This window comes from Sabethes cyaneus, chromosome 2, assembly GCF_943734655.1.
Source record: "Sabethes cyaneus chromosome 2, idSabCyanKW18_F2, whole genome shotgun sequence".
Classification (NCBI taxonomy): domain Eukaryota; kingdom Metazoa; phylum Arthropoda; class Insecta; order Diptera; family Culicidae; genus Sabethes; species Sabethes cyaneus.
Window position 1 is genome coordinate 95,758,692 of NC_071354.1, and position 18,130 is coordinate 95,776,821.

Genomic DNA, 18,130 nt, shown 5'->3' on the forward strand with positions numbered 1-18,130 from the left:
TTGTGCTTTGCACTATCGTTACAGGTTATTAACCCTACAAAATTTTAATGTAAACTGAAACTTAACTTTAAAGTCAATCGAAAAACGGTACATTGCTTCCGCTATAGAAAAAGGTCCCACAATTTGATTTACTTCAACTTTCAAAACAACCTAAACAATAGCTTCATCTTCATTCCGCTCCGCTGATAATTCTGACGTCCTAGATACTTCCCGAGGAGGAGCGAACAGCAAAATAATATCAAAATGTGTTATTGGAAATTGAATAACTCATATCAAAATTTGGTCTTATTTTGGCTGACATAGTTGGTAAAATAACAAAAAATAATATCAAAATTTTACTCCTTTAAGGCCAAAAGAATAACAAAGCAATAACATGACTGTATTCAAAGTTTAGAATAACATATTTTAGAATTATTAAGGTATTGAACAACAAATGCAGTAGTATATGAGTGATGAAAAAATCATTTTATAAAATATTTATAACCTAAAATCTCTTTAAGGTAAAATTAGTCACCATCGATTTTGCAAATTTCAAAAGCAGTTTTTTTGTTTGAAACAAAAATTCTGTTCATGAAAATATGTTCGCTGTGTTCAGATTGGCAAGAAGAATGCAGTGAATACATTTCTATAAACAGAACCACGCTTTTGAGCCCAAAAACTGCTTCCAAAATTGGCCTCTCTGACGAAAAGTTAATGACTGCTAATTTTCCGTTAATCAATGAAAAATTGTAGGAAATATACCGAATGTAATTTTAAGGCCAAAATAAGATATGATAACAAAATCTTATTAAACTCATCTTATAACCACTGTTTTATATATCTACTCAATAACAAAATGTGTTATCAATGTATCTCCGTATCTATTCAATAACAAAATATACCATTATAACACAGTTTGATATTTTTTTTTATTTCGAATGTTTGGATCACCGTTCAATTATATGTTTGGGTTTGGTTGATTTTTTTCGGTGAGGAATGAAAGTTTGATATTGTTTTTATATTATTTTGCGCTTCGCTCCTGCTCGGGTAGGCTATATGGTATAAGCGTTTTATTTTTCCACCTCGCATCATTTGCCTTCGTGCATGATGCTGTGCTGATACAGAACCATGCTAACCTTTAACCTTCGTCAAATATGATATCGTTTCCATTCCGTTTCCCGCTATCCGTCTCTTTCTGCTGAAGACGAACTGGAAAGGTCGGATCATTTTCCCGGGGTTTCGAAAAAGGTTGAATATAGACGAACAGTGGTCGGTTCGATTTAATAATTCTGTATAACAATATTTGTCCCGACATGAGAAACTTTTGACAATCAAGCACGAGGAAACTAAATTTGCTACCATAAACACGCTTTTCTTAGATCAGATCAGGACCATTTTCACCGCTAAAATGTAGTTCATTCATAAATAAGAAAAAGATAAATTAATTTCAAAATTGTTCCTAATTTTATCAACAGTTTTTCTGACTGCTGTGAATTTAGTAAATATTGAGTTGTTTTTCAAACAATCCTCGCATAACTTGGGTTATTGTAGCGCTCAATCGGTAATACATAGCAAGTTAAATTTAAAATGTTTTTTTCTTATTTGATTATAGCCACTTTAACAGGTTGGTCATTCGTGACTTTTGCGGGGTTGGGGTTTGAACCCAAGTCCTCGGCGTGAGTGGTAATATTTGTTCAATACTAGAAACCAACAAAATGCTCTCCAGGAGTTACCACATTGACGTAAAAGTGGAAATCAAATTGTTTGTTTACCGGCCATTGAAAACCAGCTCACTTGTGAATAGAAAGGACAGTGCATGATATAATACCTGAACGTTTCAAGTGGACAGCGGATAGAGCTGGTAGCTTTGGTGTTCGCCAGTATCCTGCCAATTGAGTTTTTTTTACATTCTCATGCAGATTTGAGAAAATCTTAGAAAGACAACACCTTATACGGCGTTGTGTATGATTCCCAAAGCGCAAACTTGCGCCTACCTACTAAAAACTCTCTTGCTGCCTCCCTTTTCCTACATTTTCCTCGAAACTATCGTTAGGTTTTACTTCGGGAGGAAGGACGTGTCTAAGCACTTCACCTACACTGGCTGTTACATGCCCTAACTACTGCGCCCGCCACCGAAGTCCTAAGCTGCCTAGCTGCCTTTACGACCCAATAGCTGACCCTAGGTAGGCTATGTCAACCACGTCGTTGCATCCGCCTCTAGCCACCGGCTCATCGACGACTCTCCACGCGCGCTGCTCTGTACACATTCTCTGCACTATGTTGTCGACGTTGGTGTCTAGGTACTCTAACGACGGCAAGCATCTCGCACCGACTGGCTTCGAAACGCGGGTAGTGAAACATCACATGGTCGGACCATTTCCTCCAGTTTCCTCGGCTAGAGCCTAGAGTACAAACGGGACAGCAGGGTGACCTTACTCTCCCGCGCCTATGTATGTACTTCCTAAAGCACCCGTGAACAGACAAAAAATTTGTGACCTTCCCGAGCCTCCTGTCGATCCAAGACGGGATGTTTTGGATTAATCTATGGGTCCATCTGCCGTGTTCGGCATTGTCCCATTCCCTCTGCCACCTACTTATAGAGCCCGGCCAAACTCTATCCCGAATGACTCTGACATTCCTCTGCTTCCCAAGTAGCACACGTTGTCACAATTGAGTCGCAGCGGCTGATATGCGACAAATTTAAATGTAAAACTTCGGTTACAGTAACCTAAAATATAACAGTTGTGTAACCGAAATAGCGCAACTTATGTAACTAAATCTGGTTGCATTAACAGTTACTCAATAACCAATATGTAACATGTATAGTTACAAAATGGTTACTATTGAAGTTACACATGAACTGTAAATTGACTTTCAATTGGTGGCAAATTAGTTATCTTGTAACTTTTATTGCATAGCGAAAATGTAGCAGGTTTATTATTTCAATCTATGGCTGTCAACGTCAAGCAGTAAATTTAACTGTTGAATATAGAAGAGTGTATAAATTATTATTTCAACACAAATTTTAATGCAGTTTCAAATTTATGGTGAAATGCATGATTCTAGCTTTGAAAAATTCACGCGCTCTTATTTAATATAGCTTTTCGTTACTTACTTCTTTGAAAAATTGATGTTTTGTAAATCAAATATAAAAATTTAAATTTAAATTTTTTGATTTTTTAAATTTATTCCTAGCAATAATGAATTAGTGGAGCATTCACCTAGAAACCATTAAAAATCAAGTTGTTTTCGCTATCACTTCTATCACAGTAAAATTCATAGCCATTTTGCCTTTGGTTCTAGCTACTACACCATCGTCCTTGAAGTTTTGTATCGTTTTCGGCATATTGCATGAAATGCTTTTAAGCAGCCATTGTTCATTGTTCACATTGTTGATATCGGGAAAAGGTAGTTTTTAGTGATTGTTGTGAAAAGAAAGTGTTAATTTAATATCAAAGAATAGTTTCAGTTTGAATAAAACAGATTAACCACCAGTGTTAATCATAGAAGGTTACATTTCAGTTACATTCTAGTTGTACGTAACCTTAGCCTTCGACCTGGTTACGGTTACGGTATCGGTTATACGGTAACCAATATTAAATCTGTTATAGTCACTTATTTCTTATGTCGTCATTTCTAAGTTACACTGTAACCTATTTTCATTGCCGGTTTCGTTTAGATGTAACTTGATCGTTTTGACGTTTGAGAATAATCATCATTTGTTTACTTAATACCAATGTCTGGGCGGAGAAGATTCCAAGTATCATCAATTAAGTAAATAAACGCATTTACAAGAGCATTTCACAACCCGTGTACCAATTGTTTATCTTTATCATTAGCAATATTCTTCAGGTCTAGTTTTTCCTTAATCCGCTGTGTTTACAAGGAACAGTGAACAAATTGTTGCGAAAATGTTACTAGCCGACTTTTTTTGACTTCGTAACTGCTCGTAACGGAAAATTAACTGTTTTGCGACCAGCAAGTTGATGACAGTTTGGAAAAAGGTTTCATTTGTGTCACTTGATAACTATTTGGTAACTCGTAACTGAAAGGTGACTGTTTTGCGACGACCAAGTTGTTGACAGTTCGAAAAAAAGGTTTCAATTTGGTCATTTGGTAACTACCTGGTAACTTTTTGAGATTTTTGTCACTAGAAAACTAAAAAGTAACTATTTTTAATTTTATGTAACCTAACTCGTTACAAGTATCCTAAATGTAACTGCTGTGCAACCTTTTTGTATTTTTTTATTTTTATGATTAGTTACAAGTGCTACTTGGGTTATGGCACTCGACATCCTCACCTATGAGTATGGATATAGGAATCATACTCGCAAAACACCAATTGCATCTAGCGATATGGTGCGATACCCGCACGCAAACCATAGCGCCATCAGTCTGAACGTCTCTTGCTGCTACTAGGTCCATAGCCATTCGGCATAATTTTGGACAGCGCCGTAAACGCTTTCATCTCTCGATTATGCTTATGGCGTCTGATGCCAGCATGTTCACTTCTTCAAGGAACTCCTCTACCACTGTTATGACGATATCGTCGACGAAGCCGGTCATCTCGACACCATTGGGCATCTTTAACCTCAGCACCTCATCCTACAGGGCATTCCAGTCCAGTCACTTTGTACCTCTTCGCGCCATCAGCCGAGTCGTACACTAGCGTCCGCTTCTCGAAGTAACTTTTAAGTAACCTACATAGGATGATCGCTCCCCAGCTAGCGCTGTTAAGAGCGTCAAGCATGCCTATGGCATAATATCTGTCATCACGTCTTATCTATTTTCTGCCTCTCTAAGACTGACTTGGTTGCATCATCGGTGGGCTTCCCTTTGCGAAAGCCATACTGCGGAGGCAATTCTGAAGCGTCTTTCGAAACATATCAGGATATGCTCGAATTGTCGGCTTCTGTGCCTCGTTCGGTATCCCGCCAGGACCGGAAGCCTTCTTCGTTTTTAAGCCCCTGGCAACCGCAACGAGCCCCTCATTCGTGACCGAAGGAGGGTGTCATTAGTTTGCGCATACGGGGTCGGAGACCACACCACCGGATTGTTCTGCGGGAATAAACCTTCCACGATAACTCTTAGCTTTCGTGGACAGGTTTCCTGCGGGGTCGATCCACCTTTCATCGTTTTCATCATCACCTGGTAGGCATTACTCGAAGAGTTTAAGTCCGCACCGCGGCATAAGCTCAAACCCACGCGCTTCGATATCCGTATCGGTTCGGACCCTCTGCGTAAGCCTTCGCACTCTATGGCATCTGGAGCGGAGGAGAGCATGGTCTCGTTCGACCAGTATACCTAGCGACGACTGATCACTGGCTGCACCTTCCTAGGCATGGTTGTAACACACGCTCTCGTCAGTACCGACCAACGGACGTACAAGTTCCGATTCGTACCCGTGTTTTCCTGCTAAAGGTCGTTGCCAATAATCTAGACTTATTTCTTTTTCCATTTTCTGTAACTTGGTAAATTTTCGGGGGCCGCTGTTCCTCTTTCCGTGTTTGCGTACCCCGGCTGGCATCACGTAGAGGTAGGGATAGGAGTTACCAGACGGAGGTGGTAAATTTGCCCCTGATTACTTTTTGCCAGATGCGAAAGATAGGAAAAATGCGAAAGATTTTGTTTTTGGGAAATATGAGAAAGGTGAGAAAGATGAGAAGGATGAAAAAGATGAAAAGGATGAGAAAGATGAGAAGGATGAGAAAGATTAGAAAGATGAGAAGGACGAAAAAGATTTAGTTATTTATTTATTTATATCCATCCGACCTGAATGGTCTCAATGGATTGAACTGGATGGGGAAAAGCACAATTGAGGCCATCCTCATGTGTGCATAAAAACCCCATCATCTTTTACACAGAACATACATAAATAAGTTACAATAGTACAAATATCACCACACTTAACTAATTTTCGTCATATAAATAATTGTTATAAACTAAAATACATATAATACAACTAAAATTCATGGTTAGCATATAAAATTCTTGAGTTATAAATTTTTTGGTAAAATTTACGCGACGGTTCACCGAATTCGAACAGGTGCTCAACTGAAGTGAACGTACGAATACACGCAGCGATAGGTCCGTTGAAACCGAATGTTCTACGGTGCAGTCGAGATTGTAGCAATCCAGCAGAACGAAACGAACGTTGAGGAGCACGAAAGTCCAACAACAAAAGAATACTCGACGAATCGATTTCCCCATTCAGCGATGGGGACAATAAAGATGTAGATGAGAAGGATGAGAAAGATAAGAAGGATGAAAAAGATGAGGTTGAGAAAAATGAGAAGAATGAAAAAGATGAGAAAAATGAGAAGGATAAGAAAGATAAGGACAAGAAAGATGAGGGTGAGAAAAAGGAGAAGAATGAGAAAGATGAGAAAGATTAGAAAGCTGAGATAGATGAGAAATACGAGAAAGATAAGGAAGACAACAAAGATAAAAGATGAAAGATGAAAGATGAAAGATGAAAGATGAAAGATGAAAGATGAAAGATGAAAGATGAAAGATGAAAGTTGAAAGATGAAAGATGAAAGATGAAAGATGAAAGATGAAAGATGAAAGATGAAAGATGAAAGATGAAAGATGAAAGATGAAAGATGAAAGATGAAAGATGAAAGATAAAAGATGAAAGATGAAAGATGAAAGATGAAAAATGAAAAATGAAAAATGAAAAATGAAAAATGAAAAATGAAAAATGAAAAATGAAAAATGAAAAATGAAAAATGAAAAATGAAAAATGAAAAATGAAAAATGAAAAATGAAAAATGAAAAATGAAAAATGAAAAATGAAAAATGAAAAATGAAAAATGAAAAATGAAAAATGAAAAATGAAAAATGAAAAATGAAAAATGAAAAATGAAAAATGAAAAATGAAAAATGAAAAATGAAAAATGAAAAATGAAAAATGAAAAATGAAAAATGAAAAATGAAAAATGAAAAATGAAAAATGAAAAATGAAAAATGAAAAATGAAAAATGAAAAATGAAAAATGAAAAATGAAAAATGAAAAATGAAAAATGAAAAATGAAAAATGAAAAATGAAAAATGAAAAATGAAAAATGAAAAATGAAAAATGAAAAATGAAAAATGAAAAATGAAAAATGAAAAATGAAAAATGAAAAATGAAAAATGAAAAATGAAAAATGAAAAATGAAAAATGAAAAATGAAAAATGAAAAATGAAAAATGAAAAATGAAAAATGAAAAATGAAAAATGAAAAATGAAAAATGAAAAATGAAAAATGAAAAATGAAAAATGAAAAATGAAAAATGAAAAATGAAAAATGAAAAATGAAAAATGAAAAATGAAAAATGAAAAATGAAAAATGAAAAATCAAAAATCAAAAATAAAAGAGGAAAGATGAAAAATGAAAGATGAAAGATGAAAAATTAAAAATAAAGGTAAAAGTTGTAAAAGAAATGATTAAAAAATCAATACGAAAGACTAAGAAGTCAGTATTAAGTAACATGTAATGCTCTGAAACATATTTCTAAGAAACAAAAATTAATTTTATCATCTTAAAAATTTGTGAAATTTATTCAGAGATTTGATTATTAAAATTATTAATCGGTCTTGCATTTATTTGGTATGGTAATTATTTTGTGGTACAACGTGAATTAAAAATAAAAATAATTGTAATTAATCTCATAACAACACATTACCTCGTTATGTTAATGATAGTAAATTATGAATAATTCTCTTTCAGATGTTGTTCAAAATTCAACCCACAGTGGCGGTGGTATGTTTTCGATGTCGACAAGCATTGAAGGTCAAACAATGGTTTTCTGTTTCTGTCAAGCACACCGGACAGCGACAATGTGGGAAAGCATAGGATAATATAATATAACGAATGGCTTATGCAAACTAACGCTTCAAAACACGGCAAACTAGAATGACAACGTTTGCAGCCAGCTGAACTACAGGGAAGCTGCGGTAGTGCCAACCCCATCGCACGTTCGATTATCATCAGCGTCGCACCGGATCCGACAGCGAGTAGTTCTAGTAGTTAAGCCACGAAACATTGAACACATTTGCATATTAAATTGTTGGCCAGAATCGAAAGATAGTTCACCAGTTCGTTTACCGAGGAGATGCATTTTTGGATTGATAAGCGCTCACAAGCTTGTGGTTTCGGAAGAGCGCGGGTGGCAGCTTCCCTTTCTGGTGGTGGCGGGTTAGGCTTTGGACATCCCAGAAGAATTCCCAGAAAATCAATGGTTACCCCAATACATCGGTTTCAAACGGTGGACTGTACAAGGCCACATCCCTATCGTCACCAACAACAGCAACAGCCGCAACAACAGCAGCAGCACCAAGCACAATCGCAAACTAGTAATAGTCATCATCAGCACTATCATCATCACCAGCAACCGCAGCAGCAACAGAATAGCAATAATCAATCACACATTCAACATCACCAGGCACAGTTGCATAGCAGTGGCCACTATAATCAGCATAATAGTTTAATCCCAGCGTCGACGCTTCAATCGCAACAGTCGGCTCAGAATCATCATCTGCTGCAGCAGGCATCACACCATCAGCAACCGCAACATGCAGCCAATTATCATGTTCCGGTTGGAGTAAATCATATTTACAGGTATGTTTCATTACTAATTATTTTCAATTTCATTATGTCTTACTATGGAGTTTAGAACAGGTTCCACTCGACGCTGTTCAAATATCATCGGACCAAAAATTAAGCTTCAGTTCAAGAAGATTTCGATATGCGACGATGAATGGTGTGAAGTGGTACTCTGTTTATTTTCCAGAAATAAATCAGAAACATTTTAGTAGGGGAGAGCAAAGCTATTGGGAATATCGTATGCTAACATCGGCAAAATCTTATATATCTGCACTAAACATGTTTGCCCATTTGCTGAAATGCGCAAAATAATCATTGACATCTATAAGAGATTAAGTATGTTTCAATACCACACCCCGGCAAAGTAAACCCCAAACTCTCCATATCCATATCACTGTGAACCGAATGACTAACATATCGAAGTTGAGCAGAAATTTCCATTCCTTCGCTTTAGCAAGGTCATTTGCAATTCCCCTTACGTCAATATACCGCGACAATGATTTATTCGGCCATCAACCGAAGCAACGTGATACGCAGGTATTTCGCGCGCTTTTATGTAGTCATATGTACTGTACGTACGTACCTACATATATTGATTTGAGCATTTTTACGTGTCAATTAGACCGATTTCAGCTTGTTTATTATTGTTGTGAATTTGCTTAGCGTAAATTCGCGACCGATGACGCAGTAAAAGCAAAATTGGTTTGATTATTTAGTCGGATTGACTGGTGAACGATATACAGTACAGATTTGTGTAGTGCGATTAATTGGAACGTTCCAATTTCGGCATAGTTTTTTTTTAAATGAAACTACACCTATACTAGGGAATCAAGGGATACGAATATACGTACCACATGGATGCACAACGTTTCGAAACGTAGGATGGCATGTTTAGCTGACTTGGGTCTCTGCTGTAGAATTCTAACGATACCAAATGGGTGATGCACAAAACTGCACTGTTTTTGCAGTGCATGAAGAAGATAAGAGAAAAAATGTGATGATAAACAAATAACGTCCGGGGTTACTTTGTACATACATAAACTACAGTTATGTTGTAGAAACAATTAATATTTTTAGACTTTCTAATTTAGGTTAAATCAACCATCATGGCTGTAGTTATTAATACCTTTTCATAAATTAATCAGCTGTCAAACAGTGTCAAACAGTGTTAAACAGCTCAAATGTTTGCAACAGAAATTTACAGTTTACTGTATTGTACTAGGTTCATAGAAATTTTAACATTATGACCCAGATATACCTAAATTTGGACCAAATGAAGTGAAACTGTGTAATCCATTATATTATGGCTCTAATGTGTCGGGAAACTCAAAATCGTCATTTGGAATGGTTTCAAGGCCACAATATCGCCGGTATTATATTTCATACGCTCAGTTTCAAACGAACAAATTACAAACTTATTTACATATTTCTAATCGAATTTTGTGATAGATTTTACATATAAATACCATTTTACATTTCAGGTAATGTTTCGTCACAAAATGTAGACTTTTTCTTGCGTTTTGGAGACAAAATTTTTTCACTATTTTTTCAACTTTTTTTCCGCCATTTATCTATCACAACTTTGCACTGTTGAAAATACAGATGAAATGACAAAAACTGACAGATTACCTCACACACACATCAGATTGATGTCTTCTCTCTCTCTCTTATAGTGATATATAATTACAATGCTAACTATTCAGCAGTAAACAGGTTTTGAAGACGGGGTATGATACGCTAGGACATAATGGGTTAATTGAAGCAAAAATCTTCAAAGTAAATAAATTGGGAAATTTCCTAATCACAGACGTGCAAAAATAAAGAGGTGTTAATGCAATGATGAAATTACACCAGGATGTGGTTGGAATCGAAAAGCAACCAATCACGATCAGGCGTGGCGTCAAACTCCAAAACCAAACCCCATTGTTCACTCTGCCGGCTAAAATTTCACTGTTCGACAAATCCTCCAGAATTGTTAGGAGTAAACGTACCCACGCATCATATTTTCGTGGATTTCAGAGCTGTATACGATATAGTCGAGCGCGAACAGCTATGGCAGATAATGCACTAGAACGGTTTTATGGACAAACTGTTACCGTTCGACGGAAATGTAGGGCCTAATTAGGATAGCTTAAAATCGGAACGCATGGGGTGGTTAATAAGGTCGATGTTCGGCATTTCGACATGCAAAGGGCGTAACTGTGAGTCACTCCACTGGACTATCTAATTGAGTCAAGAAGTCGGCTGTGTGGAGAGTTTTCCCCAAGAGCCGATTTTAACTTAGCAAACCGAGAAGGAGGTCGGGAATGCTGATCGAGATATCAAAGCAAACGAACCTTTTTCGCTTACCGTTATAAAGTTATAAAGTGATTGGCTCGGCCATGTTAAACCGAGCTTTTGGTTTTTCAAGCCGAACCGGAAACAGCGGTTTGGGGACTCCTTGGCCGCAGACCACAACAGGTTCTCTCAACATCGTAGACACCGATTTCGTGGATAATAGTGAGCATTATCCAGTCTCCAGCTTTAAACAAAACTTCAGCAAAGCGTCGAGTGGTACGCTTTGTGATCCACCGGCCGCCTCCCACGAAAAGTGACTATTGACGGCTATAAACTGGTAGTGGTTGGTGAGATGATAGATTTGGGATTGGGATCTCCGGTCACCATCGACAAAAACACGAGTAAAGAGATTCAATAACGCATTCAAGTTGGAAGTCGAGCCTACTTTTCCCTCCGCAAAACGCACACGCCACCGCACAATGCTGACGATGTACAAAACGCTAATCAATCTGTTAGTCCTCTAAGGACTTGAGACTGTAACTTTACCAACACTTACTTAGCGTGCTTTAGAAAACGTCCAGGATCTGATGCTTGAAACGGTTGATCTTGCGTTTGTTGGATGGCGTTGACGTTGACCAAGCTACAAATCGGCACTGAGCAAAGATTGAAAAGATCTATAGTCTCGATTCCTGGAACGTGAAGTTCAGCATTGTTCGAGATGAAGATACGACCAGTTTTGGTAAGGTCGCCGATGGTGATCGCGGTCTGGAATTCAGAAAGAAGATTTAGGTTACCTCCCGTAGCGATGACTACAGACAGCTGACCCTGGTTGTCCAATACTGATCCATGTTTCGTTCGAAATGATAGTGATGTTGGATGCCGAGTCATGTTGAAGATTGACTGCTACACCGTTGAGCTTAACCGGAACGAACTTTTGCTTGCTTCCCAACCATGACCTTGCGAAAATGTTTCTCGTTGTGTTCTGTTTGGGCTTCGACTGCTTCGTTGGACTGGGCTTGCAACGGAACAATAGTCTTCCTTGTGTATTTGTTGCTTGCATCTAGAGCAGGTGTGCGAAGCGAACGGACACTCACGGACTTAGTGCAAGCCACCGCACTCCCAAGTTTCAATGTGAATTTCTTCGTGCTCTTATTACGATTTTTATGACCAATTTCGGTCTTGGATTTCCTACGAAAACTTTATTTAACATTATCGGCTGACGTTTCTAAGATCTATGTCTTCATCCTCGGAGCAACTATTATTAAAAATATCTATCCGTAGTGAATAACGTATAATACACACAATATTAATAGCTGGGATTCAATTATACCGAAGACATATCCACAGTAGCTCCGTCTGACGGTACTTCGAATGATATTAGTGATTTGCAGTTCAGTAAGGACTTCCCCATGAGCTCACTTCTACCATATCATAGTAGAAGTTAAAGGATTTTTTTATTTTTTCTCGTTTATTCGTGAGTTCCTCTAAGAAGCTCGAAAACAATTTGTAATTATTTCGATCCTCGAACGCTTTTATCACGTTGGTGATGGCTGACTTGGCCAACGATTATATTCTTTGGACGAGTAATTTGGATTTTTTCAGCAAATCTTGTGCGCAAGCTTAATCATTTATTCTTTTACAGTAATTCCTCCCCGCAAGCGAATGCAATCGAAATCGATCATACTGCTGGGACGCTCGGAATTGGGACGCTTAGCCAGCAGATACCACACATCGGACAGGATGCTCAACTATTGCCGGCACATCTCAAATGTGGCATGTGGGCTTCACTTGCTTTGGCTACGGTGTTCGTAGCCGGAGCGAAGTTTTACTTCGACCATCAAGTGAGATAACCATTGAAATGAAAATTAAAATACTTAAACTCACAATTTTTCACTTCCTCAGGGAACTGGTCTGGAAGTGCTCATATTCTGTGCGTTTTCTGCAACCTTTTTCCTAGCAGCATGCACAGTGTCTCTCTGCCGACGTCCTAGGGACCTGCAGATATCTGCCAACAATGTGATATCGGAGACCATCTCCAACGGGGAGCAGAACTCCCTTCAGGTTCGAAATATAAAATCGTTGTGTATAATTTGAGTTATTAACACGGAGTGCAATTTCTCTTTTCAGAACAATCCGGACCTAGTGAATAGCCATCCTTCACCTCTGCTGAACGGCAGCGTTGGTGGAACAAATCCGCAGAATTCGCTGGCCCTGATGGCACCTCCACCGCCATATCACATTGCCATTTTGCTGCCGGAAAGCACGAAGGAAACGGATGAATCGCCGCCACCGTCGTACGATAAAATAGTGATATAATAATTATCGTCAACTTTACCCAAGTATCGCACAAGTTACAACTACACACTTAACAGCAGCTGACGTGCGAAATTCGCGGCCAGCCTGATCGCTCGACTAAAGTCACGTCAAATGTAGGCAGAAAGGGATATATAAATGCTTTGAGCAGCACACAATGGAACGAACATGGCCTAAATTGATTTATTCTTAAAGCACAAATTTATATTTGTTATTATTTTCTTTTGTTTGTTTTTATAGCTAGGTCACTATAGAAAACTTGATATGCTCTTGATTTTGCTCTTTTGCTCTTCTGCACCTCCGCTAAACAGAATTTGAAAAGGTGATGGATGGAGCATTTGTAGAGCTATTAATTACCTACAATATTGCTAAAAAAAGCAGTTTTATCTTTTGTATTTACGGCAGTATAGGGCTGCAATATCTTTAGTAGCCAAAAGAGCGCTCTTTTAGCTACCAGCGAGGTAGCAGCATTATAGCGCCATAAATACGAAAGATATAGCAATGGTTACTTGAACAATGTTGCAGATAATAACTAATTCTACAAATGCTCTATACACTTTTTTTTACAATTTCTGCTCGGCAGAGGTGCAGTTATCAAAAGAGCAAAACTGAAACGAAAAGAGCGTGCTAAGCCTTGTCACTAGGAAGGGAACACTAAATTTTGTTTTATGGCAAAGAAATGAAATCTTAGTCGCAGCACTGCCAACCAAAAATACTAAGACCTGTCATTATATTGGCTTGCACAAACTCCATTTTTTCTGTCCGGCTGTGGCTCGAGTGGTACATTCTTTATTTTAGTTGGGAGATTTGGGAGTTGCTGTCTTTGCTTTTTTATCATATATTGGATGGCACTCGATGGAACACCAGAAAAGGGTGTAGTCATCGTAGAATTAAAATATTATTAAACATAATGGTCGGAACTTCCAAAATAAGCTCAAATATCTCCACAAACGCTAATATTCTTTTGTAATGAATAGTTAATAATTTTTTGATTTCATTTGATTCTTTATTACAGAGGCTACAGCAGGTTGAAACTGGTTCGCCCCTCTATAATATAATTTGTTTTAATTCGTATAATAATATAATATACGGCAAAAATATATTTTTCGATATTAGATATTTTCTTTGATTTTCTCATGAGCTAAAAATTCACAAAAATTGGCACATTAAATGGAAAATAAGAAAATACATTATAAGTATCGCTTGTTATGTGTATTTAGTTTAGAACTTTTATACATTAACGTATAGAGTTGCATTTCGTTCCACTAAAACTAAATATGTAGCAGAGTATTTTTTTCTCCTTATTTTGATAATTTAACGTAAACCAGTTGCATGTTTATATTTCATTTTTCGTGAGTTTTTACTTTTGTTGAAACCCTTTTTTGGCTAATTTTCTGTAATTTATTGTTAATCTCAAATATCACACTCGACGTTTATCACTTGTAACATTTTTGTAAAATTGGGTATGGATTCCAAAATAACATATTGAACAAAGTTAAAGCAGAAAATTGAAAATTGAAACTATTTACGTTTGTAATTCAGTTGTTCCATTGTGTGCTTATTTTCGTTTCTTTGTATTATATCAGCTAGTGAACCATTACAGTCTTAGAATAAGTAGAAACAGTAGAGTGCATCGGATGTACATTTTGCCATGTAAGACGGGTAGACGGAAAGTATAACGACCGATTTCTAATCAATTCATACATAGCAAAAACATTGAACTCTCATAGAGAAAACAATATACTTTGGTTCGAAGTTATACTAAGAGCCATAAATAGCATTTGCTAAGACATTCAAACCATTACCATTGATTACCATTGCTGCAAAAGAGGAATGAGCTCACAACATGAAATATTGTAATCAATTATTATGAAAGGAAAATGGTTTACATTACATTTTCGTTTTAATAATTCCGTACACATTATCAATCTATTTTACTTTATAGCAAAAGTACAATGTGAAGATTGAAAATTGAGCAAATTGAAAAGTATTATATACAGATAGCCAAAGTACTAACTTATATTTTTTCCGCGATCTTTAAATCCTATTTTTCAGTTCATTCAACTTTCACGCTTTACATTGCGTATTTACTATTTCTACAATGAAAGTAAATAAGCTTAACTGCGAGGTAGATAAATAATTAAAGAAAAAGTATCAATCAATCTATCGATAATCTCGCGGTACAAAAGTGCGGTACGAAATATTGCTAAGATTTAAATCATTTGCGATATTGGGTTAAATACCTATAGGTGACAGACAGGTGGCAGTCCCCATCGATGGTGTTGCAGTTTATTGGGGTCAGATGTTATTGCATGATAAAAGACCATGCTTATAGTTTTCGTGCCGCTCCGTACGTGGTAGGCAGTAACAAGACAATTCTGTTAGTTTAGAGTCGAGTAATTAACATTTTAATAAATTTTATGACCGATACCAACCATTATTGAACACTATTTATTGAAGAAATTCTTTATACAGCAACCACTAGCAACTACTGTTTCACTGCACCAAGGCAAGGTTATGTTACTGTGTTTTGTTCGTTGTTAGAGAGAGTTTGTACATGATTTTTTTAAAACTATTAGAAAATTGGGGTGAATGGGACCAAATCGGCTACTTCTCGTCATTTCCGCGCGTTGAGACTATCACTAATCGATTTCTCGTGATTTTTTATAGAAGGAAAAGTTCCTTTTTACCCCTTAAAAACATCGGCTACAAAAGTTTCCGTTTTTTCGGTCGATTTTGCCCACTGTGCGATGCTTGGGTCACTGGAAAAAAGTGTGTATCAGCGGTGGTGAGCAAATAATCACACTGATACTTGCCAGGGTTTACGATTCGTTCCATACAACTGCACACAGCGTCGAGAAGACTGATGTTCGCTGGCTGGAATAGTTCGACTGTGGCAGGGGGAACAAAAAAGAAGAAAAACGAGGAGAAAAATAAAATAAAATTGGCAAGATAAAAATGAAAACGGAAAACAAAAGAGACAAAACGGAAAAGAAAACGAGACAGAAAAGGAAGAAAAGCAGGTAATAATAGGAAGAACGGAACAGAAGAAGACGAAAAACGGGATATAAAATAAGAAGCAAAAAAAAATACGACAGCTGGGACCGAGAAAGTCAACACGCGTCACGACAATTGACAAATGAGACAGGAAAAGTGAAAAACGGAAGAGATGAAAATCAGGGATCAGAAATAGAACGCAAACCCGGACAGGAGAAGAAGAGACAAGAAACCGAAGCAGCGGGCGGAAAAAAGGAAAAAACCCGACAGGAAAATCCAATATCAAATCTAATTTCTAGTCAACTTACAAGTCTAATCTCAACTCCAATTTCAACATTGATTTTAAATTTAATGGCACCTGACTCCGGGGTACGATGCTGGCCTAACAAACCAGTCGTCTTATGTTCGAAGCTGGGCTTGTCCTGTACTCTAATAACTGGCTGCGACGTCTGTCGATAAAGGAGGGTCAAGTTCTTAAGGACGTTTGTACTCATGGCTTTGCTTTTTATTGCTTCCGAAAGTCCGGAGTTTTCAGCCTAATCGGCCGATATTTCTATGATAAGCAATAATAGATTCACTGTGCTACAATTACTTCGTTTACCAGGCCAAAACCCCATCTTTTGTCTATGTCTGGATACGCTAGTGTATCACTCACCGCCCACTAACTTTTGTGTAACATACTCATACATACATACCTATGCAATAAAAAAATGGACTAATTCACAGATGGTGATGAAAAAAACTATAAAAAATAATTCATTGGAACAAATTTTCGTAAGTTCAACGTCTATTAAGCTTTATACAAAAATACTTCGATGCTCTACTGGGTTGCCTTACGATAGTAAGCCGGAATCTTAGCCATGGCCGATGAAAAAATGGCATGTTTTTCAGCTCTTTCGTTGCCTTGATGATCAGCCGCTTCTCCGTTAAATCCTCCGTTTGAGGATTGTCTGAAAATTTTCTACGGCCCATTAGGGGCAGTGGAAGGAATGACAATCCTCGGTATAACGTTTATCTTCAGCTGGTCCATCTCAACCAGTGATCTCTTGACATAATGAGCCGAGGTCAGGTCCGGCCAAACGATCACATCTTCCTTGAGGTGATATTTTTTAATGAAGGCGTTTACAGCAGGCAGTTCGTATTGTATACTTCATTAATTTCGCCTTGTTCTGCCTGCGGAACATAAATGAAAGAGTGCAAGTTGATGCAATCTAGACGGACCTGAAAGCCGCGTTTGATCACGTCGATCACGGTATTCACCTTGCAAGGCTTGAGATACAGGGTGTTTCTGCGCCGTTCTGCAAGTTGGTACATTCGTATGAAGATAAGGTCTGAGTTTTTCATTATGCAAAATTTCTTGTGTACACAGATGATCAACTTTGGACCACTCCTCTCTTTGTAAATGAACTCTTTGTTAGCAGTTCAGCCACCTCGCTGTCGGTCTTTTTATGCTAATGTTGTAAAAATCTTTAAGGTGGTTGAAACGGATTCCATTGGACTGCAACGCCAAGTGGATCAATTTGGAGAATGGAGCTGGAGTAACATGCTTACCGTCAGCATTTCAAAGTGCTTCGCCATCTCCTTTCACCGTAAAAATAAGCCTATCGTTTTTAGCTACAACTTTGCGGAAATTTTTTTACAACGCGTCTATCATATTCGTTATCTTGGTGTCGTCCTGAATAGCGCACTAACCTTCTACATACACTATTTCGTATCTCCAGAGCTAATATGCAACTTAGATTTATTTTTGAAATCTCTAAGGTGTTCTACGACCCCAACTGATTTCGATCATTGTATAATTCACTTGTAAGGTCGGTTTTGGAATTCGGACTTGTGATCTGGTATTCTTATCAACAAAGGATCTCTAGAATCGAAGCAGTACGGAAAAACTTCTTACGGTATGTTTTGCACAGTTTACCATGGCGCGCTTACCTGTTTGGTGGGAGACGTATAGTACCAGTTACACTGCCAGTC

General features: G+C 37.5%; 1 protein-coding gene across 1 annotated transcript; it reads left to right on the plus strand.

Moving 5' to 3' along the window:
- The first annotated feature begins 8,078 nt into the window (after window positions 1–8,078).
- On the plus strand, window positions 8,079–13,162 carry LOC128738070 (ell-associated factor Eaf). Its single transcript, XM_053832913.1, has 4 exons — window positions 8,079–8,584; window positions 12,489–12,687; window positions 12,749–12,907; window positions 12,974–13,162. Exons 1-4 carry the CDS (start codon window positions 8,079–8,081, stop codon window positions 13,160–13,162), a joined length of 1,053 nt encoding a protein of 350 aa, XP_053688888.1.
- The last annotated feature ends 4,968 nt before the right edge of the window (window positions 13,163–18,130 follow it).

Coding starts and splice junctions, on each gene's coding strand:
- LOC128738070 (XM_053832913.1), top strand. CDS start 8,079: ATGCATTTTTGGATTGATAAGCGCTCACAAGCTTGTGGTTTCGGAAGA. Junction 12,688..12,748: donor AGTTTTACTTCGACCATCAA/GTGAGATAACCA, acceptor TCACTTCCTCAG/GGAACTGGTCTGGAAGTGCT. Junction 12,908..12,973: donor GGGAGCAGAACTCCCTTCAG/GTTCGAAATATA, acceptor TTCTCTTTTCAG/AACAATCCGGACCTAGTGAA.